Consider the following 20,174-nt stretch of genomic DNA (forward strand, 5'->3'; position numbering starts at 1 on the left):
AGCTACAATTACAACAAAATCACTATTAGCAGACACAAATATAACATAACTCGCATAATTCCTGCTAAATCTAAAAAAAAAACTATGTTAAATAAAAATGATGAGATGAGAAAAATATACAGGCTGGGCAAGTTGGAGCTCAGTGATCAGAGAGACAGAGAGAGAGAGAAACAAAGTTACAATTTACAAATAAACTCCTGAGCATAGATAAGTGCTGGGAGGGGGGCACACAAGGGAAGGTGATTAGTGAGGGATGACTGTCTCTTTCTCAACAGATGCAAGCTGATAGCAGGGAGAGGGACAGATCAGATTCAGGTGCTGGACGAAGATTACTGTATTTGTTGTCCATCACTAATCCCCCTCTCTGTGTGGGCCCCCCTGTGTGCTCGGGCCCCCTACAAGAGGGCTGGTGGTCCCCCCCTATCAGCAGCCCTGGCTACCCGACCACAGCTGCCACCCGGTGGGAAAGATGTGGGAGGAAGCCCTGTTGGCCATCCTGCGTTGCTCACTTAGCATAGCACAGCGGATATCCCAATTGTATCTATTCCTCAGAGTGCATTACACCCCAGCTAAATTGTTTAAAACAGGCCTCGACAAAACCTGGGCGCCAGGTCGCATTTGCGACTAGAATTAGCGACCTGGCGCCTGGGGTGCCCTGCAGAAGGTGCCCTGTCATTTTTGCATGGACTTCCGCGCACGGAGTGCACAGACTTCCGGGCCGTCCGAAAATTGAGGCCCCGGCTTTTCGGCCTACTTGAGATGAGAGGCTTCCAATGGGGAACTGGCACCCTCTTGTGGTGGCCGGGAGTAATGACTGTTGTAATTACTGTTTCCACTGTTCACAATGCATTACCATCTCCCTGTCCAGTTAGTTACCTTTGACAGGGAGTGTGGTTATTTATTATTTCATTTATTTTTTAAATGTAAAAACGAAATAATATTTTTTTCTTTTTTTTTTTTAATTATTAAAAAAAATAAAAAAATATATATTTTCCAATTATTAAAAAAAATAATAGAATATACATATATATATATATATATATATATATATATATATATATATATATATATATATATATAATATATATATGTATATCTTTTTTTTTTTTTCCTCATCGCCGTGCCACAGCCGAAGGCCCCTTTCACACGGGCTGTCTGATCAGGTCCACCTGTCAGTTTTTCAGGCAGACCTGATCGGACCCTTCATTCTCCTCTATGGAGCAGTAATCTGCCACCATCTGATCCTGTCCGCCAAAAGCAGACGGATGGTGGTTCTATTTTCTATCCATCCCGTGGATCGGATCAGATAGCATCGGATGGAAAGAGACAGTCTGTTTTCATCCAATTGCGCTAGAGGAGAGTGGGGTTCTAGTCGTATTTATGTGTAAATTTAGTATCCGTTTTATTAAATAAAGTTTGGTTGTTAGTTTAAAAAAAAAAAAAAACTGGCTCCTAACTTTTTTAGCTGGCTCCTAGATTTCAGGAAAATTTGTCAAGCCCTGGTTTTAATATGGGTATAAGAGACACCCCAACGTGCTCTAGGTGTAGCAGGGATCATGGAGACCTCATCCACATGGTGTGGAGATGCCCGAAGCTCCACCTATACTGGCGGACAGTCATAGACACCCTTAACAGAGTTTTCCAGATCTCTCTAATGGATGACCCTAAGCAGTGCATTCTGGGGGTCCTGGGGGACCTCTCTGTGGATGATATGTCAGAAAGACAGGGTAAAACGGAGGGGTGGTGGTGTCTGTCTCTATTTGAGAAATTATTACAAAGTGAGTGTGAAAGAGGCCCTAGTTGATGGAGAGTGTGCGGAGTCTGAAGCAGTATGGGTGTGTATGTGGATGTACATGGGTGTGCGTAATACAATAATTATCATTGGAGTTTGTTATAGACCTCCCAGTATTAATGAGGAGGTGGAGACTCTGCAACTTACATGGATAGAAAGGGCTGCAAGGGCTGGGACAGTGTTAATAATGGGGGATTTTAACTACCCAAACATTGACTGGCACTGCTGGAACAGTTAAAGGGCAAAAATGTATAAACCTATTACAAGAAAAATTTATAGTGCAGTTTGAGGCCCCAACTAGAAATGATGCTCTGTTGGACCTGGTAAACTCAAACCATGCAGAGCTTATTAAAAAGGTTCATATAAAAGAACATCTGGGTAGCAGTGACCATGATATGATTTAATTTAATGTTAGCTGTAAGCAAAAAACACATACAGGAAATAGAAAAACACTTAACTTTAAGAGAGCAAATTTTCCAAGGATGAGGGCTGCTTTTCCGGGATTTAAACTGGGAGGGAATATTGGCATCGATGAGCACAGAACAGAAATGGAAAATTTTCAAAAAGACTTTATGCAAACTCACTGCAAAGTATATTCCCATGGGTAATACGTTTAAAAGGCTAAAAATAAAACCTATGTGGCTCACGGCCAAAGTTAAAAAAAGCTATAAATAATAAGAGAAGAGCTTTTAAAAAATATAAAAATGAAAGGACGCTTATCATTGTTTAATTGTTACAAAGAATATAACCAAATATGTAAAAAGGAAATCAAGGCCGCAAAAATTCAAAATGAACGAAAGATTGCAAAAGATGGTAGGATAAACCCCAAAAAATTCTTCAAATATATTAAAAGTAAAAAGGTTAGGTCTGAGCATATAGGCCCTTTACAAAATAATCACGAGTGGGTGATTGGGCTCAAAGAGAAGGCAAATTTATTAAACACTTTCTTCAGCTCTGTATATACAAAGGAGCATGGGGGAGCTCATGACCATAATAAGGATGGTATTGACACAGTCCCAAATGATCCACAATGGCTAAAAAGTGATATGGTCCAGAAATATTTAGACAGAATAAGTTGGGTGGATAAAGCGCCTGGACCAGATGGCATCCACCCACCCATCCTAAAAGAATTGAGCGCTGTAATTTTAAAGCCTTTGTTTATAATTTTTAGGGACTCGTTAATGATTGGAATAGTACCACTGGATTGGCGTAGGGCCAATGTGGTGCCTATATTTAAAAAGGGATCAAAGTCTTTGCCAAATAACTATAGACCTCTTAGTTTAACTTCTATAGTTGGGAAGATACTGGAGAGTTTAATAAAAGACCACATAGATGAGTTCTTGCTGAAAAAAAATATTTTAAGCAACAGAAAGCATGGATTCACGAAAGACAGAAGTTGTCAAACAAATCTGATTTCTTTTTATGAGGAGGTAAGTAAAATCTTGGACAGAGGGGTGGCTGTGGACGTGGTTTACTTTTTTTGCAAAAGCGTTTGACACAGTTCCCCACACACTGCTAATGTGTAATGTAAAGTCTACTGGCTTGTAAAGCTAGTTTTGTAATTGGATAGAAAATTGGCTAAAAGATAGAATTCATAGAGTAGTGGTTAATGATTCTAACTCTGAATGGTTCTAAGGTTATCAGTGGTGTACCCCAAGGTTCAGTGTTGGGACCCTTACTTTTTAATATCTTTATAAATTATGTAGGGTCTTGGATTAAAAGTACAATTTCAGTCTTTGCAAATGACACCAAGCTTTGCAGTGGAATAACTTCTTTACAGGATGTCTCCAACTTACAAGCTGACCTTAATGCACTGTTTCATTGGGCAACTATGTGGCAAATAAGGTTTAATGTTGATAAATGTAAAGTCATGCACTTAGGGGCTAAGATTATGCATGCATTATACATACTAGGTGGAGTAAAACTGGGGGAATCCATAGCTGAGAAGGATCTGGGTGTTCTGATAGATCATAAGCTTAATAGCATGCAATGCCAAGCTGTGGTTTCCAAAGCAAATAAAGTCTTTCTTGTATTAACAGAGGCATGGACTCCAGAGAGAGAGATATATAATTTTGCCCCTGTACAAATCATTAGTAAGACCTCATCTGGAATATGAAGTTCAGTTTTGGGCACCAGTTCTTAAAAAGGATATCAGGGAACTGGAGAAAGTGCAGAGAAGGACAACCAAACTGATAAGAGGCATGGAGGAGCTCAGCTATGAGAAAAGATTAGAGGAACTGAATTTATTCTATCTTGAGAAGAGAAGATTAAGAGGGGATATGATCAACATGTATAAATACATGAGGGGCCCATATCAACTTGGTGTTAAGTTGTTCACTTTAAGGTCAACACAGAGGACAAGGGGGCACTCTTTACATCTAGAGGAAAACAGATTTAGTCTCCAAATACAGAAAGGTTTCTTCACCGTAAGAGCTGTGAAAATGTGGAATAGACTCTCTCCAGAGGTGGTTCTGGCTAGCTCACTAGATTGCTTTAAAAAAAGCCTGGATTCTTTCCTGGGTGTACTTAATACAAGTGGGTACTACATTTTTTTTTAGGTAAAGTTGATCCAGGGAATATCCGATTGCTTCTCGGGGGATCAGGAAGGAATTTTTTTCCCCTGCTGTAGCAATATGGATCATGATTTGCTGTGGTTTTTTCACCTTCCTCTGGATCAACTGCGGGTATAGGATTGTGTATATGGGATTGTATGATTGGGTTTTCAATACTGTTTTTGTTGGTTGAACCAGATGGTCTTTTTTTCTACCTAACTATGTAACTATATGTTACAGGCGGTAGGGAGGGCACTGTTTCAGACTTGCAAATTGACCCTGAGACATTGGATGTCCCCCAATCCTCCATCGGTGGAGGAATGGATTAAACAGATGGGTAGCACTCTACGGCTAGAAAACACATCTGGCAGCACCAGGGGCTGTTCTGCTAAGTTTGAGAAACTGTGGCACCCTTGGCTGGATACTCCCGGTCTGTCTTCTACAGAACTAGTCCTGAATCGCATGTTGATTACCTAGGATAATGCGTAGAAGTACTCACCCCTTGCTGTTCTCATTGTGTGTTTACATCGTGTTTGGCTACATAGCGGTACTGAGGTGGAGCCACCGGCCTGGTTGGTAAAGGGATGTTGTGTATGGATACAGATAATGCCTTTGCGATATTGCCTTTTTTTGTCTGTAGGATTATTGTAAATTGGTGGTGCCTGTACCCCCTGTTGGTTATTTTCTATTTGTGTTGTAGTGGATGTTAATCTCAATAAACTTCTGTTTCTGATTAAAAAAAAAAAAAAGAGTACCTTCATCCTAATGCAAATCATTTTTTTAGACCATATAGCCAAGGAAATGGGAGAAGGGGGGGGGGGGGGGGGGCAAGAGGGATTTTAATTTTTCATTTATATTCTATGAAAAACATATATAGGTACAGAATTACAATAAGATCAATAATAAAATTGGCCCATACAAGTCTTAACTGTAACTAATGTTTTACCCATGCTGTAAAGCACAGCACATAGTTTAGTTGGTATGTACAGTTAGGCCATTTTTGACACGGTCAGAAACTCTTCCTCATGAGTTTAAGGAAATGGGGGGGACAGTGATCCCTGGATATCAGATGCACCGCAGATGTAAAACCCAATAAACTGGAGAATGCAACATTTCCCCTGGGGCTGAGTGTGGGAGCAGATAAAGAAAGGCACCTAGGACAAATATTTAATGATATGAGTGGATAATCCCATTCATTAAAAGTGGCCACTAAATTGGGAGGTCTAGGCACAAGGTCAAGACCTAGGGTAGGGGATGTATAGCCAGGGAATAAAATCCCTATACAATCAAATTAACATAAAAATATTGGGTAAAGTGAGAAGGTGGGCTCCTGTTGATAGAATTGGGCAAACTATGTAGTCTATTATGATGTAGAAGATAAAATTTGTTGACATGTGGTATACACTCTCCAAACGGCAGTGTTAAGGACCACTTAGCGAGGAAACCTGTAATCCTAAGATGGTGTACAAGTATAGGGAGTGTTTTAATAATCCATGGTAACCAGTACTGGATTACCTGTATTGTGAACTATGCCCACAAATGCGGGCCCACCAGGAGTCTTGTGTAGTGGCATACATTAACCTCCAGGGCAGAACAAGAAATCACTTGGGAGGAAATGGAATCAAAAATGGATCTGATTCTAGATTGGACCAAAAGTCCCACTCCTGCCTTGTATGGCATACGCATTGTGTTGGTTGGCTGAATGTAGGCCTTCTAGAGTCTGGGTTCAATGGGAAATTAACTGATTTGTGTCAAAGATCAAAGACCTTTGCGCATTCATGATACCCTGGTGACACTGTGGGACCAGTTTTCCCTATACCTTCCTGTCGCTGCAGGATTCGATTAGTAGGGATTTTTGTGATGCTGATCACTCTGGCCTGGCACAGAAGGACATGGTATGCCGACATTAACTTGTCAATGGATGAGCCTGGGACTCTTACAGATCAACATGACCTCCTGACACAGGGTTGGAAATTTAATCTTTCATAGACCCATTGCCTCTCATTTTTTTTAGTGCATACCTTTGCACAAGGTATTGCGTGCATCGCTCCACTGATCTGGACCATGTTGACTCACTGGGATCTCAACTTGGTACTTTCTGTGTTACAGAAGTCTTTGAGTTCATCCAAGAAATTCCCTTAGTAGTTCTGATGTGGAAGGTCATCTTCTTGGTTGGTATAGGTTCGGCTCACAGGGTTTTTGAGTTGGTGGCTCCTGACTGTAAGGAACTTTTTCTGGTCATTCATCGAGATATGGTGGTCTTGCATCCTCAGTTGTCTTTTTTGCCTAAAGCTTAGGAAACATGATGAGAATATTTGGGATTTTTGTGCATGCTAGTCGCATTTGGAAAATAGGGTACTAAAGGTACCAAAAACCTCATAAGACAGAATACAACTTCGGAAGCGATGTAATGTATTCTGTTGTATTGTAATGTATTCTTTAGTTTCCAAGTATGCGTGGTTTTGGTCACTTGATTGTTTTTCATACATATTAGGGGTGTTGAAATTAATCGTAGCATCGATGCAGCCTTGAAAGATTCAGATTTGATGCTGGGAACGGCCGCATCGATTGCATGGATGACGTCATCCCGGCTCCTCCCGCCTCTCCCAGAACAGCCCTGCAAGTGCATTCTAAAGTTAAAACAAATCAGTGTCAGTGCCTCTGTTTCACGGATCCCTTCCTCCAGTGTGCAAAGGTTAATGTAAACAGATGCCTCTACATTATTATCTCCGATCTCACATCACCGTCAGTCATGTGCCCTCTGGCCGGCCGTTCTCCTCCTCCCCTTCCTCCCGGCTGGAGTGACTGTGACGGCGATAAAAGATCGGAGATAATAAGGTAGAGGCATCAGTTTACATTAACCTTTACACACTGTAGGAAGAGATCCGTGAAACGGAGGCACTGACACGGATTTGTTTTAACTTTAGAGGGGGACGCAATAATGTAAATGGGGGGGCTGTGTTATGTACACGATTGGCTGTATAATGTAAATGGGGGAGCTGTGTAATGTAAAAGGGACTGTTTAATGTGCAGGGGGCTGTGGAATGTAAATGGAGGGCTGTGTAATGTAAAAGGGACTGTTTAATGTGCAGGGGGGCTGTGGAATGTACTAAAGGGGGATGTGCCTTTTTATATGTACTGCTCTAAAAAAAATACTGTTGTCTGTTGTTTTCAGACTTTGCTACATGCAGGGAGTGTCTTTTTTTTTTTTTTTTTTTTACAGCAGATAAAAAAAAAAAAATAGAGTTCATCTGATGGCTTGAATTTTTAAAGATGCATCGCGGATTTGAATCCTTGACAGGATATTCGTAATCGAATCGTGAGACCAGTGAAGATGCTCACCTCTAATACATATACTTAACTAATTACCCGAAAATCCTTTGTTCTGCTATCTTACAAGAAAACTTTTCATGCTTGTCCCTTTTGGATATTTTTGCCTGAACTATCGTGATCAGCTCTCGATAGCTGTGTGCTATTGGACGATCACTCCGATTTGCATTTTTTTTCATCCGATATTCTTATCGCGTGTACTAAGCTTAAGGTTTCTTCATTCCAGCTGAAAAAGAATATTGTGTTCCCTCTTTTCTGTCCTAATCCTCAGATGATGGAAGATAGAGCTTTTCCTATTTAGGATGTGGTTCCCGCAGTAAAGATTTACCTACAATCTACTGCAGTGATTTGACAATCTTCTTCTCGGTTTGTCCGAGGGAGGGGCAAGAAACCTCAAAAACCTACAATTTCTGAATGAATGAAGTACTGCCAGGTAGATGTTAGGGCCTCTCTCTAGATGTCTCCATTGTGAGGAGGGTCTTGCAAGCGGCTGTGTTTTAACCTATTGTAGTTTTTTATTTTTGGAGCCCGTTGACTTGTTGCCATATTGCCCTCCCCTCATATACATTGCTTTGGGACCTCCGCCTTGTAATGGATATGAAGAGGCCCTGTGTTTTGGGGTGTATGATAAAAAAAATGGGATTTTTGATATACCCATAAAATTTATTTCTTAGCATACAGGGGAATTCACCCATCTTCCTACGCTGTTCATTGCATACTGTGCCTAGCTGGGAGTGGATTACTGCCTTTTTGTTTTTGCCAGTGTTCAATCATTTTAGGATAACAATATCATAATGGATATGAAGATGTCCTGTGATGTACTCCAGGAAATGGATTTTTAAAACCAAAAGTCTAATTTTTAACTGACTTAGTAGTATCATAAGTCCTAATTAATTGAAAATATCTGCAAAAAATGTATTATCTTGTTTAAAACAAAAACTGTACCTGTAAACCAGTTTGAAAGTGGTTTGTATATCACAAGTGATCACAATTTTAAAGGTTTTACAATAATTTTTAGGGTTTAGACGGTGTTCTAAGTGGAATTGGAGTGAAACACCAATTTCACCACTTGCTTGTAGTGCAGATGGTGGGAATGCCACAGCAGCCTGACAAGAGGGGACTTTGTTGCACATAAATGGTAATTCTGTGTGCAGCTCAATTGTGGCTGCAGTAGTAGAGCACTACAGAGGCACATATAGAAAAGTAAATTTAGGACATTATTTTACAAGTCATGTGTCCACAGATAGCAGCCATCTTGGCCATGACGTATCCATTTAGGGTGTGCCCCTATCCTCAATTGACTAATTCATTTGGAAGGATTGGGAAACAGGGATTTCGGGCACAAGAGTTTTTTAAAAAAATTCTTTTATTCAACAAAAAACTATATACTTTAAAATCATGGAAAAATACAGGCAAATAATTGTGTATTGAGGACACAGTGAGACCAATAAATGGTCTATGCTATACAATATCTCAGTACATAGAACTTATAACAGTGATTTACATACAGTTCAGAGTACAAGATCATTAGTAGTCATATAATTCTTGGAAACGTGTTACTCGGTATCAGAAGAGAACCGCCGGCGGACACCCAAGTAGTAAGGTGCCGGTCAGCGGGATCAACTGAGAGTATAGATTAACATTCACCATGTAACATATGACCTTTGCTCAACATGTTTCGCTTTCTTAGACAAAAAAGCTTCATCTGGAGCATATCATTTCTTTTGTCTGTACATATAGTAATCAGGCACATATCTCAATTTCCATAGGGAATTCTTTAACGAGGAGGACTGTGCGGAAGCTGGGAACAGCGTGGCAAGGGCCGACATACAAGCAGAGGAGACATGCTCCCTACATTAAGCTCTCGTCCTTTCCAAGTTTGATAAGAGACATGGAGTGATTACCCTCACTACTATGTCACTATATATTGCCTATGTTTGAGCTTCCCAAAACGCACAGTCCTCCTCGTTAAAGAATTCCCTATGGAAATTGAGATATGTGCCTGATTACTATATGTACAGACAAAAGAAATGATATGCTCCAGATGAAGCTTTTTTGTCTAAGAAAGCGAAACATGTTGAGCAAAGGTCATATGTTACATGGTGAATGTTAATCTATACTCTCAGTTGATCCCGCTGACCGGCACCTTACTACTTGGGTGTCCGCCGGCGGTTCTCTTCTGATACCGAGTAACACGTTTCCAAGAATTATATGACTACTAATGATCTTGTACTCTGAACTGTATGTAAATCACTGTTATAAGTTCTATGTACTGAGATATTGTATAGCATAGACCATTTATTGGTCTCACTGTGTCCTCAATACACAATTATTTGCCTGTATTTTTCCATGATTTTAAAGTATATAGTTTTTTGTTGAATAAAAGAATTTTTTTAAAAAACTCTTGTGCCCGAAATCCCTGTTTCCCAATCCTTCCAAAAAAATTTAGGACATTGCATTTATATTTGTGGGTCATCAGAAGGCCTGTGTAAAGCTGGCCATACACTAGTAGAATTGTGCTCTACATTTTTTGTTTTAAAAACATTTGTTAGAATTTTCTAATCGTGACCAGAAAAAAGCAAGGGACAGAGAAACTGATTTATGTGTTTGGTGTTTTTTTATTAGAGAGTAAAGGTACCTCAACGTTTTAACCTAGGAAACGGATTAAACATTGTCCTTGATTTTCACAACTCTCCTCCCTACTCCATGTCTTTTTTTGCTTTACTTCTGATCTCTCCATTTTAAGCAGAGGGTCTTATTTCTTCTACCATTTCCATCGTCCGTTTCCCTTGTTCCTAACTCCATACCTGGTACCAGCATTGCTCCCAAACTATACCTAATCTTATTAACAAAAAATGCATAGATCTTGTGTCTTTAAATATAATCCCTGTTGCCAGTGCAGAACCTACTTTTTTTTTTCTGGACCTCTGCTAGCATATTCTGTTCCATTATACAGAAGGACTAGTTAATTTAATGTTAGAATTGTGGTTAGAGGAGCAGTTGTGTATCTGTAGCCTTCCAGGTGGTGATGATACCTTGCGTCAAGGAAAGTTGGTCATCTGGGATTGAGGTTTCCTTAGGAAATTGCTTTGTTTTTCTCTAAGACCATCATACATTTTAAAGATTCCATGCATACTAGCTTAAAAAAAAACTCTTCTAGCAGCAGCCTTTGAGGATTTTTTCGTTTCTGCTTGTAGAAGCAAATAGTGTTATCCTATGTGTCCATGCACACTATTTTAGTCTAGAAGCGTTTTTCAAGCTTCCACTTCTAGGAGAAGAAAAAAAAAAAAAAAACATTTTCTAAATGTATTTGTTTGCACTTTTGGAAGCAATATACCAACAGAATTCTCCTAACTGCTTGCATGGAGCTTAAAGCTGAAATCCAGGTAAAATGGTTTATTTTACAGTGGGCCCCCTCTCTGCTTTACAGGGTGATTGCTCATTTTACCTAGGGGATGATAAACTTACTGTATTCCTACTCCTCAGCCTTCCTTCTTTTTGTGTAACTAGTTCCCTGAAGCCTCTTCTTTTCGCTGCAGGAATTGTCACAGCTCTCTAATGCCATCTCGTACAATGTAGGGCCAGCCATCCTGCATAGTACATTAGCTCAGCAAGGGCCACCCACATTCCAGAGCGTGGGACAGTAAAGGTTGGTGCTGGTTGCTGGAGGAATGAGTTAAATAATTACCTTTATTCATTGTCCCTCAGGCAAAAGAGTGGTTGACCCTTGCAATGCGGAGGGAAACTTAATGCAAGTGCAAACATTTTTTTTTCCTTGGAATTCAGCTTTATTAACCATTGTTCTGCACTCTTAAAATTTGTTTTTTCAGAACTATAGTTGAATGGGCTGAATCCCGTGACAGAGGCTATGGTAATTTTCAGGTAGCTAAGATGGAAGACTATACATTTAATGACCTCAACATAAAAATTGGCTTTCCTTATCTGTACTGTCATCAAGGAGATTGCGAGCATGTTGTAACAATTACAGGTATAAGGTAAGTATATAGCATGAATTGTTGCACTCATCTAAAGTTAAATATATTAAAGAAACATGTTCTTGTCTAATTAAAAAAAGTTTTTTTTAAGTTTAGGAAGTTTAGTATGTACAATATGTGTTGGTGTAAAGTCACATAGTATTTGACTGAATATTCAATGGGGAACACAAATTCATCTAGGGTAAAAGCCCAGTCTAAAGGTGTATGTACACATAGTAAAAAGGAGGACATGCTGCCTTTGTGGCCTATACCTGTGGTTCTTAACCACAGGTCACGGCCTCCCTCCTGCCATCCACTTGTAAAGCAGACTGTACTTTCAGGGGACAGCTGTTGTGTTACCAGGTTTCCAGAATTGAGCACTGCTCCATTACGCATCATGAGGAGGCATGGTAGAGCAGTGCCTGAAAATTATAGAGTTTGAGACTTTAAATGAGGCACAAGCAGGTAACGCTTTGCGTCCCCATCCCTACATATGAAAAAACTGAGGATAAAGGGGACTAAAAAGAGGTGCATGGTAAACAGCCAGCCCCCAGTTTGATGTACTGACCCTCCAGTCTGCCAATAAACCAAATGAACCTGTCTAACAATGTAGGTTAAAAACAGGGGTTTAGTTGACACATGAACAAAAGAAAATGAACTACCCAAAAAGTGCCATCATCCAAACATTTGAGAGGAAAAAAGTTGTGAGGAGCTATAGACTGGAGAAACATCTACCATCTAACTCTGCACAAAAAAGGGACTGGACTTTCTGAGGCACACCATGGAATGAATCATTGCGACTCACAATTAGTAAAATATATAATGTTTATTCAAAACAATTAAAAAATGAGGGCAGAACAGACAATCCTCATTTATAACATACATCACACAAGAACAAAACAGTGAGACATTATTAAAATGAGTAACCTAGGACTGTTTCTAACCCAAATGATCACAGGGGATCAGTGGGAGAAATGTGTAGGTTATTGCTAACAAAATCAAAATTTTTTAATTATATATGATTTTGGGTGAGAAACAGTCCTAGGTTACTCATTTTAATAATGTCTCACTGTTTTGTTCTTGTGTGATGAATGTTATAAATGAGGATTGTCTGTTCTGCCCTCATTTTTTAATTGTTTTGAATAAACATTATATATTTTACTAAGGCCCCTTTCACACTAGTGCGACTTTTCCCACGATTTTGGACCGCAAAATCGCATGACAAGTCATTTTCCATTATTTTCAGAGCCCCATTCATATCGGTGCGTTTTGAAGTCGCACCGACTTCAAAGTAGTTCCTGCACTACTTTGGCACGATTTTAATGCGTTTTGAGGTATATAGCCCTGAGCCATTGCTCAAAATCGCGTCGCAAAATGGCTGTAAAATTGCGTCGCATAAGTGTGAAAGGGGCCTTATTGCGAGTCACAACGATTCATTCCATAGTGTGCCTCAGAAAGTCAAGTCCCTTTTTTGTGCGGAGTTAGATGGTAGATGTTTCTCCAGTCTATAGCTCCTCACAACTTTTTTCCTCTTTAGTTGACACATATTTGCAAACACATGTGTAAGCTACATGGCCCCTTCACGACACCCTGTGGTAGAGCAGTGCCTCTCTTGATGCAGAGCAGCAGCAAACAGGTTATCAGTACCGAGACCCAGCAGGGAGTGAAGTCTCATGCTTCCTTCCCCTTTCAACACCCTAAGAGCCTCCAACCAGCTGCAGATCCCTTCATTTCCCACAGTGGCCTGAAGTGCCCCTCAAGCTTTCTGAGAGCCTTCCACAGTAACCCCTAACATCCCACAGCCCCCTTAGTCTGCTACAGAGCTTTTAATGTGGCTTCTACATTTGTTTCCTTTTTTTAGGCATTCATCTAATTTTACTTGTTGATCTGGCCAGTACGTTTATTTTTGTAACTTTCTTTTCCAGACCAAGCTGTCCAGCAAAAGGGCCAGTTAGAGTGTTGGGACAAACCATGTCACACTAACAAGGGGTGCTTAAAATGGTCAGCTGTTCATCTTTATCGCAAAAGGAAAGAAAACCTTTTCTGTTTAGCTGTATTAGCTGGAGTTTAGCTTTAATTCCATCTAAATCTGTTTAGGGAGAGGGAAGTGTTAGATGTATAGATTGACAATGCTGCTGTCCTAAGGAGTCTCCATTGCTCCTTCAGTGGAGTGGAGATATCCCAAGACAAGTGGTGTGTAACTGGCTGATTACCAGGTATTTCATGAGCCAATGAGACATCGGAGGCATGTGTTCCTTTTGTTTTGTGGTTTTATTTTTTATACAACCTTTCTACAAAATAGATAAAAGTATAACTTTAAAAAAAGCTTGTTGGATATCAAGGAAAAAAAATCTGTGGAAGTGCAACCTGTTTGTGTCTGTTTGGACATGCTCTAGACGTTCCCGCTAAGGATGTTAATGATGGCAAGGGTGCTCTACTTGCCCACTTGAGGGAGCCTAAAGAGCAGACTGTGAAACTGTCTCCCACTCTGAGCATTAAAAAGTGTCCCTTTTTAATTTTTCAACTTCATTGATTTCAGCATTGATGGCCCCAAGTTTGGCTCCCTGATCACCCACAAAGTTTGCAACTCCAAGTTGGCCAAATCCTCAGACTGTCCTTTCTCCTCAGGATGAGCCCCTGCTTTCCGGAGTGTAGGGACGTCCGTTGGCATTTTCATAACCCTGGATAGCTACAAACTTGAGCTTGTTACGAATGGCAAGAACACTCATCTTGCCCAGCTGAAGGAGTCTAAGGAGCGGACTGGGAAATTGTCCCCTTTTCTGAGCATTAGGAAGTGTCCCTTTTTTAATTTTTTTCACTCCCTCTACTCCAGCGACCTATGCATACCCTTAGACAGCTTGCATTCCCTAGGGTGATGTCCTAGGGCTACAATCCTAAAGTGGAGTTCCACCCAAAAGTGGAACTTCTGCTTATCTGTAACTCCCCCCCCCCCCCCCCACAGTGCCACATTTGGCACCTTTCGAGGGGAAGGGGGAGAGCGGGTACCTGTTTTTGACAGGTACCCTGGCCACAGGACTTCACTGCGGGATTCCCTTACCAGTAATGGTGCAGGCAGCACCCAACAGCCAATGGAAACATCGGCTGTGGTGCCGACATCACTGGATTCCAGGACAGGTTAAGTGTTCTAATATTAACGGTCAGCAGTGTAGCTGCTGACTTATAATTTTTGGAGGTTGAGGCTGGAACACCGCTCTAAAAAGTTACTAAACCAACAACCGTAAAATTAGTCTGTATATACAGTAAAGCATGCTGGTTATAGTCACTGTGGAACCTAAGGGGTTAATCCTCTGCATTGTGTAGAAAGACTGTTTGATCGTGTATGCACACATCCTCCTCTTCTTGTACTGCCCCCATAACATGTCCGGATAAGACAGAGTTACTGGAGTCAGACTGCACAGCTCAGGCCTGAGAGTTTTTTTCTTTCTTGGGAGAGTGCATGTGATTAGCACAGGGCCGAACAGCACTGTCCAGATGGAGGGTCAGGGGTCCTGCATTCTCATAGGACAGCCAACGCAGTATGAAAACTCTTCTTACAAGCTTTAACAAGGCACTGATAGAAGTCACAAGACTGCTATAAACTGCTGATGAGAAAAGGTATTTAGCAATTTATATTTACTAAAATGATTGCATTTTAATGTACTGTGGGAGACAAGATATAGTGAATGCAGGGTCCTGGGTTTAGGATCACTTTAGGTTTTGTTCCCTGGCCCCTCGTTATTTTCTTCTCTTAATCCTTCTTTTGCCACCTCTCAGGTTCTCTCAGGACGTAAGCAGTATTAAACCCAAAACAAGAAATGTGATATACAGTTGTGCTCATACGTTTACATACCCTGGCATAATTTATGATTTCTTGGCCGTTTTTCAGAGCATATGAATAACACACAAACTTTTCACTCATAGTTAGTGTTCGGCTGAAGCCATTTATTATTAGTCAGCCGTGTTTTACTCTTTTTAAATCATAATGACAACAGAAACTACCCAAATGACCCTGATAAAAAGTTTACATACCCTGGTGATTTTGGCCTGATAACATGCATACAAGTTGACACAAAGGGGTTTGAATGGCTATTAAAGGTAACAAGGTGCAAGTTGGCCACTTGATCGTCTATGCATAACTTCACAAAATTATATAAGGTAGATACTTTGGTATCTGCAGATGCTTCTTTTGGCCGCAAAGTTTTGCAGGCTGCTATTTAAGAGGGGCTGTTCCCTCTTGAGTTGTGTTTTTTCTTTAACCACTTCTGGACCGGAAGGATATGCCCCCTTGATGACCAGGCCATTTTTTGCAATTTGGCACTGCATTACTTTAACGGACAGTTGCGCGGGCATGTGACGCTGTACCTAAATAAATTGATGTCCTTTTTCCCCACAAATAGATGTTTCTTTTGGTGGTATTTGATCACCTGTTCGATTTTTTTATTTTTTTGCGCTATAAACAAAAAAGAAAAGTGACAATTCTGAAAAAAACGATTTCTCTTACGTCCTCCGACAGTCGCCGCCTCCTCTAAGTCATCACTATTGGGTATTGACTTACGCTCCGCAGGAGTAGCTAGGCATAAAGACTTAGTCAAAAGAACAAAGGCATTTGCATATACACACCCATGGGGGCTGTCCCAACTGGTTAATACCCCCCTGCAGTGACCACTCCCAACGCCGTTTCTTTCTGCCTAGCATCAGGAGTAGTTATGCTTCCCTGTGCTGGGGCTACAGTCTCAGCCTTTCTAATCTTTTTATTTGATTTTCTTTGAAAATGTCAGTTTTTTTTTTGCTTTACTAGCTGTTTTGTCAGCTTTAGTTTTTAGTCGATTCTTCGGATGAAGATGGATTCATGCGGTGCTGGGATTCAGACTGACCGCCCTGGTTCCAGGTCAGAGGGACCCCCAGACCGCCATTGAGCGTTCAGCCGTGGTTCGTCCTGGCATTATGAATGACCCATCCCTGCTCGCAGCAGGGATGCAGCCGTGAGGTGGCTACCTCACTGGACACATCTGCAGTGCTGCAGTGTAATGTCCCTGGCTAACGGCATTCCCTGTCAGATGAGGACAGCTGCTTTCCGTTCTGAGAGGCTCCCCACGCCATCTGGTACAGGTAAGTACTTCTGTGTGGGGCCTCTGTCTGGGGTGGCAGTCCTGTGTTGCTGTGTGTCCCCCATGTCTGTGCCGGTGTGGGTCTCCCTGTTGTGATCCCTGAGGGGGGGTCTGTTTTTTTGTATGTACGCTGCGCTATGGTGCTGTGTGTGTGGGAGCCCCTTTTCCCTGTGTCACATAGATGTTTTCACTGGGTGTGCAGACGATGTGTGTGGCGGCCACAGCGGGGGAAAAACTGCGCGGTCCACCATCTTTACTTTGGACAGGCATGTTGGCTTCACTGTGGGCTGTTTTACATGCTGTTTTTGGCGCCATCCGACGCCATCTTGCGTGTGGCCGAACGATCGTTCCACACGTGTTCGGCGGCCATTTTCCCGAAGTCTCCCATTCAGTTCTATGGGCAGCCATTTTCCCTGAGTTATTTGCAGCTTATAGTTCAGCCTCCTCATGACCTCACTGAATCAGCGAGCTAGGTGGTAACACTCTGTGGGCTCTGCAGACTGTCTCTTCCATAACCTTCTGTTTTGTCATTTCTGGATCAGTTTTTTCTTCTCCTCTTGGGGGTCTTTTGTCACTGTCTTATAGCGGTGGGCTGCGCACTTCGCAGCGGTGTTAAAGGGACAGTACCCTTTTTTTCTTGCACTGTCTTTTTTTGACTTGGGCATGTTTTGGCCGCTGTAGTGGCATCCTTAGTGTCCAAAATGGAGGTGCTGATGGCTGAACGTGCTGCTGGAAAGAGGCCCAGATTATCTCTTTCCTCTGATTCAGATGGTGATATGGCTGCTGCGGCGGGCGTGCCCTTTTCAGGGTCTCGCTCATCCTTAGACCCGCTGGGGTCTGAGGGGGAGGCGGAGGTGGTGGATGATCCCCCCCCCCCCCGGGGTCGCCTGAAGAACGCGCGACCATGGCTGCATTGATTGTTTTCTGTAAAGAAACAACTACATTTGGAGGATGAGCCCAGTCCTCCGGGCATTGTGTCTTCCCTTGGGACGCACAGGACCCGCAAGTCGGCACAGGTTTTTCCCTGCCCCGCTGAGTTTCATTACACTGTTAATGAACTGTGGCGCACTTTAAAACTTCCATTTCTGGTACCTAGTCGGTTCAAATTGCTTTATCCCTTTGCACCGGCTACGGGATTGTGATGGTGTGTGCCTCCACAAGTGGATCACACTGTGGCCATGTTGAACAAGGCTACCTTGATTCCTACTGAGGAGACCCCGGTTTTTCGGGATCCCACGGACAGACGGTTGGAGTCTCTAGCCCGCCATTCCTACACAGTGGCGGGTTCCTGGCTCAAACCTGTTTTCGCGTCTGTTTTGGTGGCTCAGGCGGTGGCTGATTGGACTAAGGTGCTTAGGAGCAACCTCATGTCGGATGCTGTTCCACCTGCCTGGCTGGCTATGGTGGATCAAATTCACCAAGGAGTCATGTATTTGTGTGATGCGGCCTTGAATGAGGCCCCTTTGTTAGCACGCCTATCTAGTGTCGCGGTGCCTAACCGTCGACTGATCTGGCTGAAGAGCTGGTTGGCTGACCAGTCATCACGGAAAACAGTTGCTGATTTTCCCTAAGCTAATTCTCGCCTTTTTGATGAGGCATTGGATACCTTGGTGAAAGGCGTCACGGGGGGCAAGAGCACCATGCTACCCCAGTACCCGAAGAACAAGTCCTTTTGCAGGCTAACGGGGTTCTACTCCTCGATCCACTCAGGGGTCCTTTCGTGCCTTTCGGAACCAAACCAAGGGCAAGCCCTTCAAGGGCCAAAGTGGCCTGTAGAAGCCCTGGATGGGCAAGCAGGAGTATGGCAATGCCGGCTCGGCGGGTCAATCCGCCTCTGCCTGGAGGGGCGCCCTCACCCGTTTCAGGGGTGGGGGGACGTTTGCGCGGTTTCCTCCAACCTTGGCTGCTCCGAATTTCGGACAGGTGGGTTCAGGAAATCATTCGATCAGGGTTCATGCTCGAATTCCTTTCCCGGCCGGCGGACGGATTTTTTCCCTCCAATCTTCATTTGCCTCCAGGGCATCTGCAGGACCTGCATCAAGCGGTGCAGGACCTTCTTGCTCAGGGGGTGATTGTCCCGATGCCTCATTGGGACAGGTTTCGGGGATTTTATTCAAATCTGTTCACTGTGCCCAGAAAGGAGGGCAAAGTACGTCCTATTCTGGACCTGAAAGCGCTGAACCGCTTCGTGCGGGTTCGGAAGTTCCGTATGGAGTCTCTCCGTTTGGTGGTGGCCTCCCTGAGCCCAGGAGAATTCCTGGCCTCGATAGACCTGAAGGATGCGTACCTACACATCCCCATTTTTGAGGGTCCCCAGCGGTGCCTTCGGTTTGCTATCACAGAGGGCCACTATCAGTTTGTGGCGTTACCTTTCGGTCTCGCTTCGGCTCCAAGGGTCTTTGCCAAAGTGCTGGCGCCGGTTCTGGGCCTGCTATGGGCACAGGGCAATGTGGTATTGGGGTATCTGGACGATCTCCTACTAGGATCGAGTGTCAGCCAGGACCTGCTGCGCGATCTGTTAACCACGGTACAGATGCTACAGGAGTTCGGATGGACCATCAACGTACAAAATTGACGTGGTCTCCATCGGTTAGTCTTCCCTATCTGGGTATGCTCCTGGACTCTGCTCAGGCAAAGGTGTTCTTGCCGGAGGACAAGCTCCGGATCTTGCAGGGCGAGATCAGGTCTCTCAGGGACAATTCATCCTCGTCACTCAGGACCTGTATGCGGAGCCTGAGGTAGATGGTTTCGGCCTTCGAGGCAATACCCTTTGCTCAGTTTCACACGCGGGCTCTCCAAGCGGAGATCCTGGCCAGGTGGGACAGACTGCCTCAGTCCCTGTATCTGAGTGTCTCATTAAGGAGTCAGACCAGATTGGCTCTTCTGTGGTGACTCCAGTCCCCGGCGGTGTTGGCAGGCAAGTCCTTCCGTCCGTTGCTGTGGACAGTGGTTACCACGGATGCCAGCCTGTCAGGCTGGGGTGGAGTCCTGGGCAACCTGTCTGCCCAGGGCACTTGGTCGGAGGAGGAGTCCTCCCTTCCGTTCAATGTGCTGGAATTGAGAGCGATCAAACTCTGTCTCTTTCAGTGGTCGGACCGACTTTGGGGCCGTCCTGTTCGGGTACAGACGAACAATGCTACCGCGGTGGCTTATAGCAACCACCAAGGGGGCACCAGGAGTGCCCGGGCGGCCCGGGAGGTGACCGACATTCTGTCTTGAGCCGAGACTCATGTCCCGGCAATCTCAGCAGTTCACTTTCCGGGTGTGGAGAATTGGCAGGCCGATTATCTGAGCCGCCAGACCCTGGACCAGGGGGAATGGTCCCTACACCCGGAGGTCTTTCAGATGCTGTGTGCGAGGTGGGGATCCCCAGACGTGGATCTGTTCGCATCCTGGCTAAATCAAAAGGTGGAAAGAT

At 43.2% G+C, this 20,174-nt stretch overlaps 1 protein-coding gene across 2 annotated transcripts in view; it reads left to right on the forward strand.

The window, feature by feature from the left end:
- Window positions 1-20,174, forward strand: part of SNAPC3 (small nuclear RNA activating complex polypeptide 3) — a 173,166-nt gene that overhangs the window by 132,085 nt on the left and 20,907 nt on the right. For both annotated transcript variants that reach the window (XM_082243785.1, XM_082243786.1), the window contains one exon: window positions 11,505-11,669. In XM_082243785.1, coding sequence (XP_082099911.1) covers window positions 11,505-11,669 — 165 coding nt within the window. The remainder of the gene's footprint in view (window positions 1-11,504; window positions 11,670-20,174) is intronic.

The sequence above is a fragment of the Pelophylax lessonae genome (genome assembly GCF_965119305.1).
Source record: "Pelophylax lessonae genome assembly, chromosome: 1".
NCBI classification, from domain to species: Eukaryota; Metazoa; Chordata; class Amphibia; order Anura; family Ranidae; genus Pelophylax; species Pelophylax lessonae.